Source organism: Cricetulus griseus, chromosome 6 (genome assembly GCF_003668045.3).
Source record: "Cricetulus griseus strain 17A/GY chromosome 6, alternate assembly CriGri-PICRH-1.0, whole genome shotgun sequence".
In the NCBI taxonomy this organism is placed as follows: Eukaryota; Metazoa; Chordata; class Mammalia; order Rodentia; family Cricetidae; genus Cricetulus; species Cricetulus griseus.
Window position 1 is genome coordinate 64,914,927 of NC_048599.1, and position 25,263 is coordinate 64,940,189.

The following is a 25,263-nucleotide window of genomic DNA, read 5'->3' on the forward strand; positions in this document are numbered from 1 at the left end:
GGAGCAGGTGAGTCAGTGAAAGAAGGAGATACAGACAGGTTCACAGAATCTTCTAGAAATGGCAAGTATTTTGGCTTGAAAAGAATTAATTAAAGGGACAGAAAATTTGGGTCTGCCATAGTCGAGGATGAGACCTTACAGGATTTAGAACCATATGCAAGGAGCTGAAATGAACTTGATGACCATCAGGGAGTGCTGGTCAGTTTTTTGATGAGGAATCTACTGGACAGGCAGAAATTTGGACTGCTTAGAACCTCATGCAATGGCTAAGTTGTGAAAAACCTAAAGGGTACAGACAGAAAAGACAGGAAAGAGGGTGGCTTTCTGGAGCTCTCTCTGGCACTATCCTTGACTCTGGAAACCCAGGGAACTGGGAAGGAAAACCACACTGAGGCTTCAAGAAACCCAGAGTCAAGGGAGAATCTCCATGCCATCTCCACAGAAGCAGACAGAGAACGGATCTTTCTCCAAGGGCCCATGAGGGAATGGATCAGAGAAAAGAGAATGATAAAGGGAAAAAGACATAAAGAGATAGCTCTGGTCTTATCGATGCGTTTCCAGTAAAGCCTCATAGCACCCAGATATGGATCCTACGATTAAAATAAAATTGAAAGAGGAAGAGTCTCAAGAGATTATCTGGTTGATGATGGGATCTTCAGGAGACTAAATTATTTCCATTTTTTTCCTTCCTATAGTACATCTACCAAAGGGAAGGCTTGGCCACAGGTCTAAAACCTAAATCTTCCAGGCTTCTGGGGAGAGCTGGCATACATGGACATGATTCAGCTTCCTATTCACCAAATGTAGTTTAGGTGCTGGGGGTGGTGGCAGGATCCACCTGACTGATAGGTCTTACAAATACTGAAATCAATAAATGACACAATCACTCGTGCAAGCATTTATATTCAACTTAGAAGGCATTACACAAATGTATTTAACTTGTTAACTGATGACCATTTGGACTAAAACATTTGTGGAGTTCCCTAGAATCAGAATGCTTCTTCCATTTTTGACACTAGAAAATATGCATTCTTGACAGAAGATGTAGGTCAATGGTTAAATGGTTTGCCTAGTGCACGAAAGGTGGGGGGGGTCAATCAGTACCACAAAACAACAACAAATAAATAAATAAATTCATCTCTCTTTCTGTCTCTGTCATTCTCCTGTCCCCACAAATAGGTGTTCAACTTTCATCTTATAAACCAATCAAAAATGACTGCCCACATAACTCTCTAGCAAGCCACAAGGCTTTGGTACAGTAATTCTAAGTAATCCTAGCTTTGGTTCCATCTGCAAAGGGCTCATTATTCCAACACTCCTGCAGACGGTGTCAGAAAGGTGAAGTGTCAAATCCACAAAGGGGAGACCCCAGCAGCTCTTTGCTACTGCAATATCAATCATTGCTGGTGGTTTTTACTTTTATCTCCCTCCCTCCTCAGTTGTCCCCGCCTCACACTGTCAGTTCAGTTAGAATATTTCACCTACACCTCACAATCTGTCAGAAGGAAGGAGACACACGCTGTGAAAAGCCGGTAATTTTATTGGGTTCCTTTACCTTTAAAAATCTGTTACTTGGTCAAGTCTGGTTTCTGGGCTTCTTTTTTTGCAGGGAAATTGAGGCAAACATTTTTATGTGGTCCTCTGGTGCCTGCTCTGTGCTCCGAGGATTATATACACAAGGATCATTAGAGTAGTGTTTCACCCATTAAGATATAATAACCGTCAGCAGGGACAAAAAGCAGACCGGTATCACAAATTCAAACTAACAGGCACACATAAAAACTATGTGCCTGCTTGAGGCACATGCGCAGGTCAGGGTCTTACACAACAGGCAAATCCCCTCGCTGGCTCTTCTGTCGGGGAAGCAGGAAGAACCTATAGGTGTTCTCTCAGCCCTCCGACCACTTTCCCTCCCTGCACAGAGCTCTGTCTCTGGGTGTCACCCTTCTCAGTGAATAGTGTGCTTGCTGTTTGAAAGGCATGCAATTAGGAAACAAAGTAAAGCAAGGACAGTGACTTGTCACAAGAATATCTGTTCTTTGGTTTTCTTTTGGTGCTGCTGGAATTTGCCCATGATTAGAAGTACTCTACTATTGAAATACATTCCCAGCCTGGGGGATATTCATTTTGACTGAAGAATCACCTCCACACAAGAGCTGTCAGAGAGAGATGACATATGCCTTTATTATAGACTAGCCAAGGAAAGTCTGGTTATGCAAATGCTGGAGATGCCACAGACAGATGGGTCTGTAGAATAATTCTTTCGCAGCCCATTTTGTTCCTTTGTATAATCATTTGTACTACTCATGTAGCTGACGGGATTACCTTGTATAGAGGGCCCTGTAACAAGTACAAATGACTTAGATCTTTCATCAGCCAGAAACAGAAAGACTGACAAAATTAGTGGACTCTGTTGGTGAACATTGTTTTGCTGGCAATGCTAACTGCTAAGCAGCCAATATAAAGTTTAGTCGTTTTGCCCAAATTACTCAATTTCTTTTTTTAGGGAACAATAAAATTCACTGGTGAGTAAAAAAGAAAAGAATGAGAGATTAATACAGAAGAATTTTAAAACTCTGTATATTTCTCCCAAGAAACTGAAAAATAAAAAAAAAAAAACCTCTCCCAGGCTCAATCAAAGAAAAGAGAAGTGTAAAGGTATTCAAGGGAGGGCAATGGCAGAATCTGAGTGCTGAAGAGATGGCAAGGACCTTTCACAGCTTTGGTTACCAACTACAGAGACCACCACTCTGAGGGAGCTGGGAGTCCATATGGTGAGAGGAAGGGATGGGGGCAGGCAGAGAGGAAAGTGGAGCCAGAGTGTGGAAGAAGCATTCTGAGGTGAGACCTCCTGCCTCCGCTGGAGAGTCCTGAGACAAGTCTCTTTTCTTCACCATCGCAAAATTCCTCTGGACCCTTTCCACATGCTGCCTTGTCACCACCCCCACCCCCAAGTCCCTGTGTTTCTCCTCCCCTGGGCACCTAGCATGCCTGTGCAGAGACAGATCCACACAGACCCTTGCTTGATGCTAATATCCAGATGAGATGCTCCAGGGCACCCACTGAAAAGCAGCTTAAAGAAGGCTCTGTCCACTACATCAGAGGGTCGGAACAGTGGGCAGACCCTCTTGAGGATTAGCAGTTAGCGATTACTGCAAACTTCTTCTGTGTCAGCAATGCTCAAAGTGTTTCACATTAATCTATAACAAGGAGGTGATGCTGCTGCCTGGGTTTTTATGAATGATAAAAAGTGAGATAGGGAAACCCTCAGCTTCATTTCTCAAGCTCAATTCTGCAGTTATTAACTACTGTCCAATGAAGTTGAAGCTTACTGGACCAAGATTGTACATCTCCCACTCTTCAAAGGTACAGTCTTTTTACCATTGGAAAAGACATTTAGACAACAAATTGAGTAATCTAGAAACAGAATAATTCCCCTAAGATAACCAGCATCAACCAGCAGACAAAAGTCCATAGAGAAATCTTATTTTCTGAATGATACCACATGCCTTTTATACAAATAAAGGTGTCTGAGGGGAATCTCGTGTGGCCTATGTTATAAAAATCGGTATGTACACATATATACATATATATATATTGCAAACATCCATCTTCACTAATATTTTATTATCTCCAGTGTTAACTCTTAACAACTCAGTTTATCTAATACAATGACCTAACTTTAACTTTTTCATAACTGAAGTTATTCTAAAGAATCAGTGTTCCAACCGAGTTACCTTACACAAGAGTTTCTGGGAGGGAGAAAGTGAGAACTTGAAAATGCTTTATCTTAAATAAACTCTATAGAAATAATTGGAAATTTTATATTTTATGCCAAAATTCACCAACAGAGAAGCAAAAACAGTGAAAAATGAAGAAACACAAAGTTTTCATATACATAAAGAATAAGCAATATCAAGGGAATGTAATTTCTAGTCTTCACTGCACTTCTGAATGCCTGGCAGAGTATAGCAGTAGCTGATGAAGACATTAATTTAGGCCCTGATGGGATGAGAGGCAAGTGTGAAAGACACAGTAAATATGGGCTGTCTGGGGAAAGGTGGAAATGGTCACAAGACGGACATTTAGCTCATCTATTCTAAAACCTCAAAAATCATTCAATCTTATAACACAAAAATTTCAACTTTCCCCTAGGTCCAGGCATGTACCATGCCCCCAAGACACCATCATGTAGCTACAATTAAAATTGTCCATGGTTCAAACCTCAAAGAAGGGCACAGAGTGCAGAATTCACAAAACTTCCCTGCCTGCATGCCCTCTATTCTCTGGAGGGCGGTGGAATGAGAAACAGTTTGTGTTAAGCGGCTTCTGTCCCTCCATTCGTTCTGCTCTTTTAAGCCAAATTGCATTCCAGGCAGATTGGACGGTCTCCGCAGATTGCCTGAAGGAAAAGTATAAAGAGGGACCAGCCTCCACTTTCTGACTCCATCCTGCTATTGAAAGAATGTATAACGGCTTAGAAAGAGGAGAGGGAAGCCCCACTGCTGAGGTGTTTCAGACTCAGTGGGGGGGCAAGAAAAGGTAGGAAAGGGAAGGGAAGTCTTAGAAAGACCATTTACTTTGCCTAATTTTCTAAATTGGCCTCTACCAGCGCTTAATGAAGTGATTGACACTGGCCTCGTCACTGGGTTGGCATGCCAGCAGATCATGGTCACAAGTCACTTGTGGTGGTGGGTAAGCTCTTTCGGTACACGTGACAGCTTCACTTTCTTTGCTTTCAATATGTGGTGATTTGGGATGGGGAGAACAATTTAAATGAAGTTCTTTTAGTTTTAATGTCTATTTTTAATGAAACTTCACGATATAAACAAATTGGCTTTGAGATTCCTGCAGAGAAAACCTACACTGAAGGTAAATGGTAAGAGAATGGCAGAGACTGTTTTTATTGCTCATGGAACAGATGAACCTTACAGAAGTTTCCACCTTTTCATCACATTTGTGTTCGAATATGAATCCGAAGCCATCAAATTTAGCAAGACATTTAAAAACTTGCCAATCTCCTTTTAGTTTGGATCTTCTATGTTTCAAAATGTAGGTGTTAGCTCTGCCATGCACTTGTATAGCACACATATTAGAAGGTACACCTTGACAACACCAGATTGGTGAGGATTCTCTGTAAGGGTTTTGTAAGGAGACTGAAAACCTTTTAAGCAGGGGTTCTTGGACTAAAGTGAGATTTTTCTCAGGAAAGTCTTACATGATCTATGGTGTACTCCCAATGCCCAATCAGATTCATTTTTGACAACTTCCCTAAGTATTGACGTGGATTTCTGGAACTTATTAGAGCAAAGCAGCAGGTCCCGGGATGGGTACTCTGGGATCTAGGTTCCAGGCTTAGGGCCTTCCTTAAGTGGCCTTCCTTTCTCAACCCAAGACCAACACAGAGAGGCTACGACGCAATGCAGCTGAACCCTCTGACCAGACCAGTAGGAACTCAAATGAAAAATGCTTTATTTTGATGTTAGATTAAATATTATAAATATAAGTTCTGAGTGTGCGGGAAATTCCAAATGAATGCCAGGAGGTTTCTGGCACCTAATCTGTTGTAAGGCATATGGAGGTTTATATCAAGAATAGTCAACAGCAATTTTCCATCTCCCTTGGGAAGAGAATAAGAGGAAATTACTAACATGGAATGAAAACACTAATTTGCAATCATGTAGGCAGTCACTGTGTCCACACATGCCAAATGCTTCTAAATATAAGTCATCTGCATCTCATGATGGAAAGCAAGGGATAAGTAAATCAGTGATTTAGTATATCTTGGGCGAAACACAGGCTTTCTGGAACTTCTGGTCATTTTTAAAACCATTTCCCCTATAATCACTCCTTTAGTGACTGTTCTAGACCTCAGGAAGGATGTTACCTTGAGTAGAGAAAACCCCAGACTTACCTTTTGAAGGTAGCCTCGTTCTACCCCTTTACCACCAGGGTAGAGTTTTCAGTGTCCCCCAGACACTGGTTTGAACAGCTCCAGTTAAGGGACAGTAAAATCCTCAAAAACAATTTATTTTCTCCTTAAAGCTGCTTTTGATGCTTGACCTCTGGTTTGCCTTTTGTTTTTTCATTGCCTAAGGTGCAGCCCAGATTTTGTTTCCTTTATTCCCATAGTTGTTATTACTAACTATAATTACTCTCTCTAAATATCTCATGCTCGTGTTTTCCTCTTTTACATTAATGTATGTCAGCTTTGATTCTGACCTTCATTATTTATCATCTAAGCCCACACAAGCTCTAATAGATTTATCCATGTATACCAGTTACTTTTCTTGTAATTATGAACAAATATCCAATAGAGATGAAGAAGGAAGGATTTACTTGGATCATAGTTTCAGATGGTTCATTCATGGAGGTTGGCCCCACAGACTTGGGTAGAAGATTGTCATAGCAGGCATGTGACAGGGCTGTATTTCAGTTCCTGATGTGCAGGAAGCAGAAAGAAGGGGGATATGGGGCGGAACCAGAACCAGAAAAAGCCTTCAAGGACATGATAGGTCAGAGCGCACATGAGCTGATTGTCCTTGCAGACTTGTACAGAGTGTACCTCATCCCTCAGATGTTTATTAATCCAACCAGGTGGCAATCACAACTTCAGTTCTATTTTCATTTATTCATTCAACAAGCCTTTAATGACCATTATGTGGATGCCAGACACAAGCAGGAGGTTCCTGGGGTTCACATCTGTGGGCACTCTCCTTCTTGGGGCTTGTATCCTGAGAGTGAATGCAAATGAAGGAAAAACAGATGCTGCGCACACCAAACAAAATATTAAGCTCTGTGTATAACTAAAATAACACATGGTGAGATAGAAGGTGGGCAAATCTGAAAAGGCCTGTGTGAGGTGATAGCTAACCTCAAATCCCCAGTAAAGATGATGAGCTGACTACACAGACTGGCAGGAAGGAAAGCATTTCTGAAAGAGGGAAAGTGTACTGTTCACACTACATGTGCAGCACACTCAAGGATAAAAAGGAAGTTAGTTCCTTAAGGGATCAAGGAAGACCATGGTGGATAGCTAGAAGTACAGAGAGAGTAGAAGCGAGGAAATAAAGACTTTGGCAGGAGTATGCAGGGCATCAAAGCTCCAAGACACTGTTGTATTAGGCTCAGATCATAGTACTATGACCCCCAAATGTCTCTGTTTCTGATGTAATAATGTGCAGATCCCTTCTAATGATAAAGTGCTTGCTCTTCCTGGTGTGCATGCTGCTCATGATTTGAGTCTTAGATTCTGAAACAAGCTGCATTTGATTGATGCCCATACATGGCAATTGTAGGCCTCCTTTTCACTTGTCTTGTCCCATGCTTTTTCCTCAGCTGGAAAGGCCCCTTACCCTAATGTGATCATTAGGGCAACCTTTAGGACCCGTCTCAAGCCCACAGGATACTATGGCTGTGATTTCAGGGCCTTTGGAACCTTTGGCTGACCACATATCTAGTGAGCTCCTGAGGATGCTTAGAGTCTGATCCTAATGTGGTACCTGGCAGGGCTGTTACTCAGTACATGCCAAAGGCAAGGCAGGAAGGTGGTTTGCTTTATTCAGGGCACTGGATCAAAATCTATTCTATTTAGTATAACAATGTTTAATTTTTTTTCAAAATTGAAATTAAATTCAGCTAACATGAAAATAAGACTTTCAGATGTGGTTTGGGTTCATCAGTTCATCTAGTTGTAAACAGTGCTTAACAATCAGAGAATTTATTCAAACCTGATAGAAATGTACAGGAATTGTCTTTGTTATATGCTGTCTTGCTATTTAGAGTGCCATAATTTCATATTATGACATCTTATTTATAGATAGTGGACCACAGAGAAGGGTTTGGTTTTAAAACAAAGCAAACAAGTGTGCTCTTCAAAAAGTTAACCTAGTAAATATCTGATTACTTACTCGCATGCTTGATATGTAAATGGTAGCACATGGAAGTGTAGCTCAGTGTTAGAGCAAATACCAAGGATTTGCAAGGTTGTGTGTTTGATCTTCAGCACTGCAGATAGGTAGGTGGGTAGGTAGGTAGGTAGACAGACAGAATTGTAATCTCAGCAGGACAGATTGAAAAGCCACCATCATTTAGAAAATAGAAACCCTAAAGTGCCTCAGGATGCTAACAGGTCCCTCTACTGGCAAGCTGAAGAGTACATTTTCCAGGAATCAGGTGTTTGATATTCAGAGTTTGCCTATGCTTATTTCTTTGCACTCATACTGTCATCTACATGTCTCACTCAAAATATGTTTATTGTATTTGCTATGCCTATGCTGGATCACATCTTACTTAGGAAACAGCATAAATATACAAAATATCAAATGGAGACAAGGATATGGAGGAAACAATGAGCAAGCGTAGTCACTGTTTTACGTATAACACACTTTATCCAGCTCCTTTTGCGTATGTCCTGTTGAGTATGACAGATTGCCACACAGATAAGGGCCATTTTGAGTCATATGATACTGCAGTTAACCGACTCCAAGTCATAAACCTTTTCATGGCATTGGATTGACTACTCTTTGTGAGGTGAACAAGATAGGAGCTGGCCTGGATTTTTCCAATGCTGTAGTTGAGAACATACGTAAAATAAATGTGAACTTTTGTGTACTGGATTTCAGGTCATATACACTATTTCTTGAGATGCTGAAAAGAATAAACCAATGCCTTTTCTCTTTGCACCCTGACACGAAGGTGTCAGGTCTAGAAGGTGGAAGGATATGCTCTTAACTGGCCATGTCAACTGTGACGGTTTTCCTAGCTGTCAGTTTGACTCCCCTGATCAGATCTTGCTTTCGTCCTTTCACATGAACATTCATGTTTCAGGCTGGAATCGGCATGAGGTATTCCTCATGAGGTGATGTCAACAGGACAACATCACCAAGTATATTCCCTTCACAATCAAACTTGGATTCGTAATGAAATCTCATTCAGATACCAGTGTCAGTCAATGACTCTAAAGGGATGATTTAATAACGTATCCTTTATTATTTTGCTATATTCCTCTGGTATATATTATTATATAAAGAAATGACTTGGAGATTAGTTTTTTTTTTTTTGAACTTAGGAGCCAACTGTGTAGAGTATTATTGTCTTACTTAGAGTTTCTATTGCTGTGAAGAGACAGCATGACCATAGGAACTCTTACAAGGAAAACATTTAATTTAGCATCTGGCTTACAGGTCAGAAGTTTAGTTCATTGTTATCATGGTGGGGAGCATGTGGCATGCAAGCAGACATGGTACCAGAGTAGTAGCTGAGAGTCCTACATCTTGCAGGCACCAGGAAGTCAACTGAGACCTTGGGCAGTATCCTGAGCATAGGAAACCTCACAGCCTGCCTCCACAGTGACACACTTCCTCCAACAAGGCCATAGCCATTCCAACAAAGCCAAACCTCCTAATTGTACCACTCCCTATGAGATTATGGGGGCCAATTACATCTAAACTACCACAGTAACAAAGGTTTTTGTGTCAGGGAAAAGTCCATAATCATACATACAAGATAAAGAATTCTGTGATGCTATGATTAGGGTTTCCAATGCTGAAAGATCATGTTTGCTTCGCATGTTTGCAAGAACATGCACATATTCGTGCCTACAGCAGAGAATTGGGAAAGTCCAGACAAACCAAAATCTTGTTCACAGTGAATATCCAGTCCAATGGGACTGTGATGGCATGGAAAAGTGTATGGTCCCGAGTTGGCAACTGCTATATCACATGACTCAAATGCCCCTTATCTATATGGCAATCTGTCATACTCAGTGAAACATACGCAAAAGGAACTGAACAAAGTTTTGCGTGATGTTGAAAGCTGGAAACTTTATATACACAGTGTTAGATAAAATCAAATCTCCCTGGGAGCTACCAAGCATGGGAGAAGTACAAGTTAATAGTAAAACTCTTGTACCACAGTTGATGAATCTTCTCATTCTAATGACTATACCTTATATGGTAGCTTCTCATCAAAAGACTACTAAATCCTGACCTAAAATTTCCTTCTAGAAGGTTCTAAAGCCAATGAAAACTTTAATTTCAATAGAAAGCCGACCAAACACGAAGGTGTTTTAAACTGTTCCAAATTGCCATCAACTATAATATTTTTCAAGTTGAATATTCACACTGACATGTTTAATTCTATTATTAAGCCATTTTTTTAAAAAAAATCAGCCTATTCAAATACTCTGCAACTGTCATTTACTTAAATGTTTTATTATCTTTAATAAACTCAATCTTTTGTAATATAGCAAAATTTCTTCTCCCACCAAATCTATTTTGAAAGGAAAAGCAGTGTGAGGAAGGCTTCTTAGTGTCTTCAGGAGCCTTCTCCTGAGCAGCGGTAGAGTCAAATGATTTTGGGGAACAGTGGCTGGAAACTTAAGAGAAGGGTTGTTGAGATTGTTTGTGCCATCAAACCCATGCTCAAGTGTACCAAAACCCCCTCATATGTTGTATTACCACTCAGAAGATGTTTCAAATGGCATATTTAAGTAAAGACTTACATTTAATTGATGGATGAATAAAGGGAATATTGTTTTAATGTAAGACACAATGTAATGTATGCATGATGCCTTTGGTCTACTTTTACTAAGGAAAATATATACAAATAAAACTTACTCTTTTAAAAGCTATAATAAAAAGGGGCTAGAGAGATGGCTCAGTGGTTAAGAGCACTTGTTCCTTTTGCAAAGAATCTGGGCTCAGTTCCCAGCACCCACATGGTGATTAACAACTGATTAACTCCAGTCCCATAAGACCCACTGCCCTCTTGGTTTACATGGGCACTGCATGCATATGGTCCCTGGACATACATGCATATAAAATATCCATACATACAAAATAAAAATAAATAAATCTTTTAAAACTTACATTGACAAGCATTTTATTTAGTAAGACATCTTTCTAGAGTTCAGGTTCTGAAAATTATTTTTATTCATATGTCTTTCTAAGGAACCAATATGAAAGACAAAATTTTCAAGTATAGAAATTAAGGTGGGATTTTCTCCCTTCCTCTCAATTCCATTTATTTCCTAGCCAGTCTATGCATCAACCTCTTTAAATTTTTTTATTTAAAAATGTGCCAAAGATAATGAAGTGAAAGACTGTCATTTGAAGAAAGAAGTGGTGGGGGTGGAGGGGGAACAATGGCAGAATCAAGTGGTTGTTACGTGTTTTTCTATATAGACATATTCAATCTAAAGAATAAGAAATGACTGAATCCATACATTAATATCTTGTATATTTCTAATGAAGGAATAAACCTAGACAAAAATCCTCAGTGCCAACTAACCTCCCGAACCACTTTGAAGAAGTCATATATATATATATATAATATATATTATATATATATAATATATAACAACATCTATGAAGAATTTCACACTTACCCAGTGTAAATCTAGACCAAACTAATACAGGAAACACAGAGGCTAGATGAGTGTGAGAGATAAAACATGTTCACATAATTGGCAAAATATCAAAGTGGGAAACTGTAAGAAAAGTGAGTATGTTTCCTCAGCAAATAAATTGCCAAGGTAAAACTCAAAATGAAAACAGGGGCAGAAAACTACACATCAAAAGAAACTTAAGAGGCATGTCAATGATCCTCATGTTGGGATCCTCACTGAAGACAGGTGCCAAAGAAAGGGAGCATTAACAAGTACATAGCCAACCCAGAAAATAATAGCTACATCTATGAAGATACCAGGAAATTTTTATTAATCATTTTTAAGACAAGATAATGGCACTACAGTTTTATTTTGGGGAAGTCCCTTCACTTTTTACTGGTAGCACTAATGGTTTTTGCAAGATGAATTACGAAATGTCTGAATGATCTTTTTCATAACAATCTAGTAGGTGGAGTGACTGCTCATAACAAACAAAAGTAACAATGGATTTTAACTGGGTATTGGTAACCAGACATTCTAACTTTTAGGTATGTTTGAAAATTTTCACAACAGAATGCTGAGAAAACTTTCAAGGGAGGACTGTTAGGGAATAGGAAGTGGATTAGCTGGAAATTCAGGAGGGATGATGTAGCAACAGGGGAGAAATAAGAAATACCACATATATCCATATAAAAACGTCATGATAAAGCTGCAATCTTATCTAATTACCATGCATGGAAAAGCTACAGAAAATTTAAAAGCCAGAGGGAGGAAAGACTTACCCTGCTGGATATCCTTCATTTCTAAATGTAAACTAGATATCAAGATTCCCACAGTTTGAGATCGTTTTCCATCCAATAACTTGATGATCTACAGTTTTAAAGAAAAAAGAGAAAACACAAGCACAATGATCATGCAATCCTTCAGAAAAGAACACCAAGGATTTTAAGGCTTTTAGATACATTGATAGACTAATGGAAAAACTGACCCAGTATCACAGGCACTGGACTTAATGCTTAAATGGAAATTAGCATGTCTACATTACAGACAGTTTAAAAATAAATGAAATTCCATGTAGAGTTCAGCTGGTCTAACACAAACACCAAAAATCTTCATTTTACTGAATTTTTTCTTTTAGGTTTTAAAATACTGGGCCTGACCATACAGACTCATTGGACTAGGAATCATGACCTTTTGCCTCAGCCTCCCAGTGCAGAGGTGACAGGAATGGGGCCACCACTCCTGGCTACTCTGACATCTTCAAACACAAGAGTCCTAGAGAACAAGACATATGGATTCTGACTGCTGCTAAGTAAAAGTAAGCTAATCCACTACCACTTCATAATTCAGACAGCCACAGGGGTGGGAAGGATGTTATCACAGAAAGCCTCCCTTGGTTAGAGAGTGCTACCCCACCACTGGACTCACATGCTGTATCTTTCTGAACTTGGTTCTGTTTCTCCAGAACAGGGAGGGAGGCAAGCTAGAGTATTTGTAGGCTCTGCCCCTACTTATGTACTGAATTTTCTCTATGCTTCTAACAAGACCTACACACACATCCCTCCAAGTTTCTACTTATCCAGTCTTTCATTGTGAAATAAATCAGATTCCTCTTCAAAACCAGAGAAAATGGACACAATTATGACTCAGTTCCTCTTTGCTGGTCATTGTTTTCTCTCAGTTTTGAAAGCTTTGCTCTATTGGATTTTGAAGTATTAGCACAGAAAACCCACACCAGGAAACACACTATATAAAAATCCTCAAGCTGTTTACAGTGCAGTATAGTTCACACTGCTAATTACACACCCTTCATCATACATCATATCTCTAAAGCCTTTTCATCTTGAATGATGGAAACTTTATCTGAATGGCAGCCTCCCATTATCACAGCAACAAAACCCAAGACAGATGTCAAATTTTGTCAAAGGCTCTTTCTACATCTTTTGAGATGAACATGGGATTTTATCTTTTGTTTTGTTAATGTATCTGAATTCTCTCTCTCTCTCTCTCTCTCACACACACACACACACACACACACACACACACACCAGGATAGGGAGAAGAAGAGGAGGAGGAGGAGAAGGAGGAGAAAGAGAGAGAGAGAGAGAGAGAGAGAGAGAGAGAGAGAGAGAGAGAGAGAGAGAGAGAGAGAGAGAGAAGCAAGCACCAGCCACTTGAGCATCATGGTGATAATCCCTGTATGACTATAATATGTGAACCTTCTAATGTTATCTTGAATTTGGCTTTCTAGTGTTTTGTTGGTGGTATTCATCTATATTAACCAGGGTCAATACTGCTTTTCATTTGTTGAAGTGTTTTGGTATCAACGAAATTCACACTTCATAAAACAAACCTACAAGTGTTCTAATTTCAAATTTTTGAAGATTTTGCAAAGCAGTGGCCTGAACTTTTCCTCAAGCATTTGGTAGACTTATCCACTATTTTCCCTTCTGAGAGATGCTGGAGCTGTGGCTCAGTTCTCTTCCAGGTGAAAGCTGTTTAGACTTTCTGTTTCCTCATGATACTGCCTTACAGGTTTCTAGAAATTGATCAATTTCATCCAGGTTACTCAAATTTTTGGCATATCAAATATGTATATACATATACATATATGTATAGTTGTTCATATCAGTTTTTATATTTGTTTTCTGTGGCATGTTATAAAATCTGTCCTTTTGTTTTTAATTTTACATTTTTTGGTCTCCCCTCTTTTTTCTCTTTCCAATTAAAAATTTGTTCATCATGAAAAAAGCAGTTTTATTTATTTTTTGGTGTGTTTCCAATCCTTCTTTTATGTACCCATGTTCAAATGCTTACTGTTTCACCCTTCTGCTGACTCTGGGCTTAGTTTGTTCAAGTTACACAATGTACAGAGTTACATTGTTAGGATATTTTTCAATGTACTCAGTCAGCCCTATAAACCTTTCATTATTTCTATTTTTGCTCTCATGGAAGGTTCAGTATTCTGTGCTTTGTTTTTGTTTCAAGCAATCTTTCTACTGTCTTTTGAGTTTCTTCTTTAACTCACTAGTTGTTCAAAGTGTGTTGTTCAACTCCGACTTATTTCTGATTTTTCTAGTTTTCCTTCTATTATTACTGCTAGTTTCATTTCATTGCCATCACAAAAGCTACTTGGTATGTTTCAACATCTTAAATTTATTGAGACTTATTTTGTGACCTAAAATTCTCTCAACTCTGGACAATGTTCCAATTGGAAAGAATGTGTGCTCCATGCCCGTCAGTGGAATGCATTGCAGAGTCACTCCTGGGCATCCACAGGGGACTGATATCAGGGTCATCACAGATACTCAAACCTACTCATGCTCTATCCTTTTATTGTATGCTTAATAATTACTTATACTGCCAATGCAATGTAAATTGTAGATCTTTGTTACACAGTGCTGTTCTGGGTATAATGAAAAGAAATGTATCTGCTTATGTTCAATACATCTCTCATAGTCCAACTAGGTGAATAAGAGGCAAACAGTATTCCATGACTGCAGGAGAAACTAAGGAACTGAAAAGGCTGCAGTAGAGCATTCCAACATGAAACTCCATGTGCAGGGGCCCAGCACAGTACTTGCATTCAAGCTTTGCTTCCTGGTTCTCCTGGAATCAAAGTTCTGTCAGTTTGTTTCATATAGTTAATGCTGATGTTGGTCGTTGCATAAGTATTTTTTTGGTGGGTTGGCTATTTTATCACTACATACTATCTTTATCCTTTGTAATAGTTTTTTTTGACTTAAAGACTATTTTATAGAGTCATATTTTATATGATCATTTGGCTTCTGTTTTGTCTTATCTTTTAAATGCCTTATAATTGCAACAGCCTATTTTAAGCTGATCACTCATGTACAAGGCTCCGACTTTTTTATTTCTTCACTCCCTTGTACTTTGTTACTGGTATCATGAATTACATACTTCTGACTGTGCAGCCAAGAATGCATTATGGAGCCAGGTGGTGGTGGCACCTGGGAGGCAGAGGTAGGCAGATCTTTATGAGTTGGAGGCCAGCCTGGTCTACAGAGTTCCAGGACAGGCTCCAAAGCTACACAGAGAAACCCTGTCTTGAACCTTCTCCAACCCACCCCCACCCCCAAAAATTGCATGATGGCTAAGCTTTTTATACTTTTTATACTATTTCTCGAAATCCCTGTGGGTAAAAATTATTCACTCAGCCATTAGAGTATTATATATTTGTTTGGAGCTTTGTACACACACGTGTGTGTGCATGTGCGTGTGCATGTGCATGTGCGTGTGTGCCTACAGAATAAATGTTTGCCTTATTTTGTATAAAGCTCATCACTAACTCAAGTGGTGAAGAGCTTCTGCAGCTGCTGCTTGTCTTTGTCTACTCTCCTTCATACCCGAGGGAGAGTCTGCTTGCCTATGTTGCTATTGGTTAGGAGTTTTCTTTTTTTTTTTCCCCAGTATTTAGAATATGGCATCTTTTAGGTTGGAAAATTCACTGAAAGTTATGGCAGTGTGCCTTTTTTACACAACAAGTGTCTTTTGTCTTGTATTCAAAATTATTTCTCGGCCTTTACCTTCTGAAGATTTGATTATAGTACATCTTGCTGTGTCCTATTGGGTTCTCCTCTTTGGGGTGCATTATACATCCAGATTCAGGAAGCTCATTTCCATACCTACACGCAGGCCATTTTCTTTTGTCAAATTTGCATTCTGCTTCTCTTCTCCCATCTGCTCCCATTATGTGTTGTTTGGTCTGCTTGGTGACATCCTTTATCCCCCCCTTAGACTTTCTTTCCTCTTTTTCATTCATTCCTTTAGCTTTGAATTTGCCAGTCACCTCCTCTGCCTGGGTAAGAAAGCTGCTGAAGCTTTGTAGTAATTTTTCAATTCCATGATTAGGCTTCATCACCTCATAATTTGTAACTGCTCATTTCCAATGCTTTCCATCTCTGGTAATCTCTCACTCTGTCCCTGCCTCATTTCCCCAGCTCTCTGATCATCACTATCACATTTGTCTAAAATTACTTGTCAAGTACATCATGTGTGTTTGCAAATTCATTTCAGGTATTTGTTTTGTATATTTGCTAGGGCCTAGCCTCCTTGTTACTCTGTATGCCTTGTTACTTTGGGCTGGTATATTTATGAAAAAAAAAATAGTCATTTCCCCCAGTCTTTAGCTTTACAGATTGGTTTCTGTAGAGACAGTCTCCTGCCAATAAATAAGCCAGGGAGAGTAAGAATTCTTAGGCTCATGGATGAGCATTCTGCAGACATGTGAATTCCCAAGCTCTCAATGAAAGAGGTCTTAATGGCTTCCCCACACTGCAATTCTTCTTCCGCTGTTGTCTGGTGCACCATCCTTCTCTAGAGACATTAAAATGTTCCCAATTCACTTTTGTTCTCATCAGCCCCCAAGCATCCAGAGTATGTTAGGTCCTATGCACAAAATGAGTTGAGTAAGAAAGAAACCAGCTGAAAAAAAATAGAACATTATATGCAACCTCCACTCTTTCTTCTCTTATAACCCATGGGGGAAGACACTAAGCCATGCTGGCCTCTGACTGTATACCACAGGTGCTCTGTAGCAATGGCAAGCCACCCAGCCAGCTCTTTCTTGTTCCCAGTAGTCCCTCCTCATGGACAGTATGCCGGGCTTGTCAGCACTCTTAAGTCAGGAAGACAGAAACCAGTCCCTGGGCAGCCCTCCAAAAAGCCAGAACACTGATTGCATGCTCCAACTTTTTCTTCCCAAGGGAGAAACCAAGAGTTGGGGGTTTACTCCAACCCACTCTACACCGAGAAAAGGGAAGAATAAATGGAAAGTAAGCACACGGAGAGAAAGTTAGCATAGTCACCTTTGCTCATAGCCTCCCCTATCTTAGTGTCTTCTCCTCTTGGATTCAGACACAACAGAAACTGGTCTTTCAGTTGCCTCCCAAATAGAATAGACAGAAACGACATTTTCTCCATTTCCCTCCATAGAAAACCTAAGAGTTTTCTGTAGACCATTATGCAGTGAGCAGGGAGGGCATACTCCAATATGAAAATGCTACACATTTTCCTGGCATCTTTAATGTGATAGTCTTGAGGGAACAAGACACACAGGAAGCACTTAACTGATTTCTCATAAAGAAATTGGTATGTACATGGGATTAGGAGGGGCTGGTCCTTTCTATTTTGCCATCTTGACATGTTTCTGAGAGGTAGATAGACACAGAAAGAGAGGCAAGTAGTTAAAAGTGGCTGGCATATATAAACATGCTGCCCAGCCCCAGGTGGATCACGTGGCTACAGTGAGAGCATGAACCATTATACTGAGGCGGAGTCAGGCCACATTGCAAGAGGCTTTCGCACTCATCATTGGAGGACAGAACCACACAAACTACAATTTGAAATGTAGAGAGAGAAAAGGAGAGGGGGAGAAGGAATATATATATATATATATATATATATATATATATATATATATATATCTTCCATAAGCCCAGTTATATCCAATAACTAAAGGGAAACAAATAGAAACAAAACAAAACACACACAAATCCTAGACGACTTCTAAAGAGACCAAAAGAAATTGCTGCACATATGTTGACAAATTCAAATTTGGTCAGACTGGCACTGTAGGCTGTGAGGAGGAAGGGTTAGAGGTAAGAAGATAAAGGAAACTAGAAGGCTGAATGGGAGAAAAAGATTTTCGGTATTTGCTTCTTCTCAGGTCTCAGTCTGATCACAGCACAGGCTGGAACAGAGTAGAGTTCAGGCATAGAAAACTCTGACATTAAAGACTCCAACTGGCCAGACATGGGACTAAAGACCAAAGATGCAAACCAAGCTCTACAGAGTTAGGTTCACAGATATTTGTGTTGTGATTTTTGTTTGTCACTCTCCTTTTGTGAATTTGTAATTTTAGTAACAGAAACAAATGTCTTTTGAGTGTGTGTGGTGCATGTATGAGGGTGTACAGGTGCCAGAGGAGAGCATGAGGTACCATCCTCTATCTCTCTCCACTTCATTCCTTTAAGATGAGTCTTCTCATGCTAACAGGCTGGTCGGCCATCCTGCTCACAGCATCCATTTGTCTTCATCCCTCAATTCTGGAGTTACAGGCACACACAGGCATGCCTGGCTTTTTACATGAGTACTAGAGATTTGAACTCAGATCTCTTCCCCCTCAGTCATCTCCCCAACACCGTAGATACCTTTTGAAATTTAAGAAGTGTAAACTATTTAAAACTGTAAGTATTAGCTGGGTGATCCTGGTGCATGCCTTCAATTCCAGCACAAGGCAAAGGCAAACAGATCTCTGATTTTGAGGCCAGCTTGGCCTACAAAGCTAGGGCTGTTACAAAGAGAAACCCTGTATCAAGATATATGTCAAGATATGCTCTCTTATCTTCTGATTTTACTCTCTAGTTACTGGCACTGGTAATGGGGGTTTTCTACAGTCTATACGTAAACAAGTGCACACGCCCACATGTGTACAGGTTATATATATATATATATATATATATATATATATATATATATATCATGTCAAGTGGTACACTGGGGTTGTAGCTCAGTGACAGAGTGAGTGCCTAGTATAAGCAAATGAGATCCTGGGTTTACCAGTGAGAGAAGAAAGATAACTGTATGTTTTAACAGTATGTTTTTTTTTCTCATTCTACAACTTTTGTCCCAGTCCAGAAATATATCTTATGTTCATGTAAGTAAAGCCATTATGAAATATGTGGTATTTTTTTGTGTCTTCTACTGAAGGACTTTTAGGACTTTCCCAAATGCTGCCAATTAAGAATGTTGTGCTCAACACCAAAGAAACTTACCTATAGTCATGAGTCTGTCTTTCTGTAGGACAGATTTGCAGTTGTTCAAACAATTATTACCATTCTAAAATTTGATATGCCTCACCACATTGGTTTTAAATGGTTGGTAGAAATTTACACTCTGACAAGTATTTGGCAGGATGGTTGTCTCCCTGCCACACTTATTCTTTTTATTACCAAGTAAAATCTATTATTTTAAAAAAGGTAAAATCATTTTCATTCTTTCAATCTACAATTTTACTGATGTAATAGTAAGATTGAAGATTTGGGTTATAGGCTTCATGTTCTTATGAACTGTCTTCATATCCTTTTAGGTACATTCTCTAAGGATTAGATTTATTAAGCTGGTATGCTACAAAGGAGTTTAAATAAAGACATAGCTGAATGGAAGGATGGAAGATTTTCCAAGAGACTGCCGTACAGAAAAGGCATTTTTTTTAAGGGGCTCTGAGGCCTGAGAATTACCCTTTACTGTGCCCCAGTCCACTGTACCTTCAAGAGTTCAGACATATAGTTAGGGGCACTGAGCAGTCTAGTATCGTAAATTTTACACCATTAGTGGCCCCCTGTGGACTTGATATAATTGACAATGTTTTTGGGTTCTAAAATACTATAAGGTAAATGTAGCCCCCTTATAATAGGGGTGATTTCAGGGCCCCAGAAATCAAAACACTTGGCTCAGCTAGCCTAACACTCAGTTTTTTAACTGTGATTAAAAACTCAGGGTCTCCTTATCAATTATATTTCCATGAACTGAGGAATCTGGCTCCTTAGCTGAATAGTCAAAAGGAAACATGGAGGCAAAGAGACAAAGAAAACCAACAGAAGGATGAAGATTTCATAGAGACTGAGTCTTTGAATTATTTGATTTTCTACCAACAGTCATTATTTTGCTTTAAAAGTAATTTTTGACAATTTTTAGGATCAATATAAAATTTCAAATAACCAGAACTCAATTTTATAGAAATGTCCTTTGGCTTTTCTTTTATTGCATTGGATATATCATTAGTAAACTAATTTCTAGATAGACAAAGTAAATTTAAAGAATTCTTCTTAGAAGAGAGAGAGACCATACGACAAGAAGATGAGTGGGTACTGGATATTTTTGCACCAAGATTATTGAATTATCTAAATAGAGCGGCTTAAAAGAAACCAAACAATTGATTATATCTCCATATTTTCAGATTTAGTGAATATTCTGGACCAGTGATCATGATGATTACTAGAAAAATTTAGGATCCAAACTTGTCTGAGATTGTCAGATATTAAATATATTTTTATAGTAGCATAATGATTGATTTTAAATGTTAACTTTTCACAATTTAGAATCAACTGAGAAAAGAGACTGAATCAGGAGCTGTCTAGATCAGGTTGGACTCTGGGTATGTCTAGGTAATTTTCTTGGCTGTTAATTAAGTAAGAAGACCCAGTCTACTGTGGGCAGTACCATTACCTAGGCAGGAGGTCCTAAACAGTGTAAAACAGAAGAAAGTCGGCTGAGAGAATTGATTGGCATGGATTCATTCATTTTTCTTTGCTCTCGACTATGAATGTGGTGTGACAACTTTTCTCAAGTTCTTGTCTTTGTGACTTCTATGCAATAATGGACTGTAATAAATCCTCCCCTCCCCTAAGTTGCTTTCATCCAGAGTGTTTTTTCACAGCAACAGAAATTGAATTAGGACAAGTAGGAGATTTAACTGATATATTTTAAAGATAATCACAGAATTCTAAATAAAAAGGTTTTATCAAACCAATTAGATAAAAAATATATCATTAAGACTAACTCATTCCATTTAGTAATCTGGTTTTCACTACTCAGGACAACCATTTTTTAAAGTTATCTGTTCTAAAGAAACAACATAACAATCTAAAAAGGCAGCGGCTTAGGGTGACAGTATCAGTAGTTCTCCCCTTCAGCTGCAGGCTGACTTTTTGTGGTCCATTGGCCAGCTGTAGATTGTGATCAGCATCATGACTGAGTGGAACATGTTTGAAGACAGAAGTCTAAAGACTAGCATTCTGTCTTTAGTCCTTGTTCATCAGCTCATTCTTAAGCCGGGGTTGGATAGGCACTGTGTTCAGAACAGCAGCTCTCACAATATGCGAATTGACATGTTTGCTGCATAGGATGGAAAGGTTATATACATGCATGTGTGTAAGTACATATACCTCTGTTTGAAGGGAGTTCAAAGACTAGTTTAAACATATAGAGCTGGTAAGATAGCTTGATTGGCAAGGTGTTTGCTATTCAAGCATGAGAAACAGAGTTCAACAGATACCCAACACCCATATAAAAACCCAGGCATAGTAATGTGTGCCTATAATCCTACCACTGGGTAGGTGGAACAACAGGATTCTAGGGGTTGCTGAAAATGTACTTACTTAGAGAAAGATTCTAAATGAGATAGATGGCTGTTCTATCTGCCTCTTGGGGACTCTAAAACAACTCTCAAAGTATTACCTTTTTCCTGCAACACAAGTCCAAAGTCAGTCCTTCAGAAAATGTGTTCATGGAGGACAGGAGAAAAATAAGCCTTGCATACAAGGAGCCCCATGCTCAGGCACTGTTGCCCTCTGACTTGGATGGCTACCATGCTGGGAGGTGCTTCAAGGCTTTAGGACCAGAAGGCAGTGAGAGCTCTCATGATGCAGAAGGGCACAGGGTTGGTCCACCACTTTCCATTGCTGGACATTGGTAGGACCCCTGATTTTAACATTATAAAGCTCCATCCGATGGCTGTCACGTTAATGCTTTTCATGTTCCTGCAGATCCAGTACATAAGAGGCATGTGTAAGCTCCCAGCTGGAATTCATTCCATAGAGGCTCTTCAATGGCAGTACCTAGTCCAGGTTATATGGGAAAGTTTTTTTTTTTTCAGAACGTAATTACTGGAGAACATGAGGATTTATAATGGCTTTGCTCATCCAATGTGCGCACTATTGAACTAAAGAGTTTAGAATCATTTAACCCTTAAAAATGACAAGATCTCCAAAAATTTTGTCTAATTTATCCCTCTAGGGCTATATATTTAAGTATGGATCAGATTTTAGAACTGGTGTGCTTGAACAAATTATGAAATCCTTATGATTCCATCAATACAAGGCACATATATTTGAAGTCATTGTCTTACAACAAGTCAGAGATTTATTTCAGTTAAACACAAAAACTTTTAATCCTTTAGGGTACCCACTCATGCACCTTTCCTGACTTGTCAGAATGCTCAAACTCACTCCCTACTAGCAGGTGACTTTTGTTATGGAAGTGTATTGCTTTACACCTGACTCCAATTCCTCCCATCTTGAATGACCTTTCACTATGTGTTGGCTGGGGAAGACAGACACCAGCTGGTCACAATCCCCTGTACCACGCTTGGGAAACCACATATGAGCTGCTTTATAACCTATCCTGAAGAATCAGTTTCTGAGAACGTTAGCAAGCCCTCAGTTTATCTCAGTTCTAACTGGAGTCAGCGGAACTTGGCAGCACACAGCCTTCATCTAAGGTGTCACTTCAGTCTGGGGAGAGTGCTATTCGGATAGCATTCTAGTGACCTACAAGCTGACCTTGAGCAGGGGCAAATTCACAGGTTGCCTTAAACCCTAACAGACATGCTTAGTTTAAAGTAGAACCTTCCCAGCCTCCTGCTACCAGGATAATCCTCCACATACCAGGATTATCGAATGTCACACATGCACACTATTACAGTGCCCAGGGAACTCTAATGGGGAAAAAGGCAAGCCCTCTTTCCAGTGTCAGAACCTATGTTTGAGCCAGTGTACCCAATTGGTATTTCTTACATATACAGACTAAAATGAAAAGCTGCCTCACTGAATACGAATTAAGACAAAAATGAGAAGACAGATGGCAGCACTGGAAAAACCACACCCTCACCACTCAACTAGAAATGTCATGACAGACAGGCTGAGAAAGAATTCTTGCCAAGTTCAGGGAGACTTCTACATCTACAGAAATCCATACATATTGCCAGCTTGCTGCCTGCACTTGGCAGACGAGACCAAGAGTAAAAATAAAAATAGATGGTTCTGAATGGACCGTGAAAGCTGGAATCAGTCTCAGATGAATGAGGAATCTGTCACAGTGACAAAACTATAGCCACGTAGACTCCTTATCCCATGGAGTCTTGTCTTTGCTGAAATCACGAAGATTGATTCCTACAGTTACATGTCTTCTGGACACCAGACACATTCAGATTTGTAACAGATCCGGCAGACTGTTTATTCTGGGGTTTAGTTCACCAGCTTGAACCTTCTTAGTCTCAATCATGGGAGTTCTGTCACCCATGAGGTCTCAATTATCACAGAACCTAGAGGACAGGCCTCCTGTCCACTTAAATAGATAGGAGGGTAGACATTTCCTTTAACAGCAATGATATATAGCACATACCCACATGTAGCATACTTTCAAGAATGTAGAATAAATGGGCACATGGCTTGTCTAGGTTAGATTGGACAAAAGAGTGAAGAGCACACAGAAAATGAGTAATTTCATTCTCCCAAAGTTAAGCTTCCAAAAGGGGCAACTTCTATTTTTTTTAATGTAATGTGCTTCTGATTAGTTTGATACTGGCCTTTTATACATGCAACAACAGCCCAGATACTTTTATATATATATATATATATATATATAATATATATATATATATATAATTTTCTTTTTAATTATGTGCATTGGGAGTATGCATATGGGCACAGGAGCCTGAGCTGGTCATAGAAGAAGTTGGATCCCAAGGGCTGAAGCTTCAGGCAGCTGTGAACCTAATGTGGATGCTAGGAACCAAACTCAAGTCCTCTGATAGAGCATTGAGACATCTCTCTACCTGAGACATCTTTCCAAGTCCAAGTTCCATTTTCATACTTTTGGACTGGTGGTGTCTTGATCTTCATATCAATGCTCACAAATACTAATTCACCCTCCTCTGATGACAAGTTACCTTGTCTTATTCACTGTGATCTTTACATTCCTCAGTCACAGGGTTCCAAAACAAAACAAGAGATAGACATGACAGTCATTACAGAAATTTAGGGTTGCTTTTTGTTTGCTTTGAGATGTGGTCCAACTATGTCACCCATACTGGCCTTGAACTTGTGACCATCTCTAGCCTTAGTATCCCAAATGCTCACATGTATAATCCTAAGTCAATAAACCCAGCTGTCTTTAGTATGGAGGCCTGAAGACAGGCAGAATCTTCCATTCAAAAGAAAGAAACTGGGGCTGGGATGTAGCAGTGGTAGAGCACTTGTCTAGCATACATGTGGCTGCCTTGGGTTAAATCTCCAGTGTGGAGTGCATGGGGAGAAAGGGGAAGTGCTAGAGACACAATCCAGTTTTATAGCTAATGGCTTTTCTTGTGACTGTTGGTTAATTTCATGTCAACTTGACACAAACTAGAGTCATCCAACAAGAGGGAGTCCCAACTGAGAAGATGGCTCCACAAGATGGAGCTGTAGGTAAGCTTGTAGCGCATTTTCTTAATTAATAATTAATGTAGTAGGGTCAGCCTACTATGGGCAGGGGCTTCCCTGGGCTGGTGGTCCTGGGTTCTATAAGAAAGCAGGCTGAACAAGTCATGTGGAGCAAGCCGGTAAGCAGCACCCACTCATGCCTCCATTTTCCTGCCCTGTTTTGCCCCAACTTCCTTCGGTTCTCTGACTTCTTTCGATGAACAGTGATGTGGAACTGTGGCTTGCTCTTCATCAGTCACAAAACTTCTGTAACAACTATTGCATCCATCTCTTGTTTTGTTCTGGAACCCTATGACTGAGAAATGTAAAGGTTACACTGAATAAGACAAGTTTACCTGTCACCTTCTGTCTGCAAAATGAACCATTTCCTCGACAACTTCCTTTTGGTCATGGTGTTTAATCACAGTAATAGTAACCTTAACTAAAGCAGATTCTATTTGCCATTGCTCATATGGAAGTGAACGGAGGAGATGGGACAGGTAAGCAACTACATCTCCCAGTAAGTTGCAAGAGTGGGTACCAACTGGAGAGAAGAACTGGCAGCCATATTGCTTTCTCCTCTTAGAGACAATGAGAGCTTCCTTAGACACA

General features: G+C 39.6%; 1 protein-coding gene across 4 annotated transcripts in view; it reads right to left on the minus strand.

Annotated features, from left to right (window-relative positions):
• The window catches only part of Fmn1 (formin 1), a 343,529-nt gene that overhangs the window by 136,697 nt on the left and 181,569 nt on the right, over positions 1 to 25,263 (minus strand). For all 4 annotated transcript variants that reach the window (XM_035446230.1, XM_027422271.2, XM_027422272.2 and 1 more), the window contains one exon: positions 12,172 to 12,259. In XM_035446230.1, coding sequence (XP_035302121.1) covers positions 12,172 to 12,259 — 88 coding nt within the window. The remainder of the gene's footprint in view (positions 1 to 12,171; positions 12,260 to 25,263) is intronic.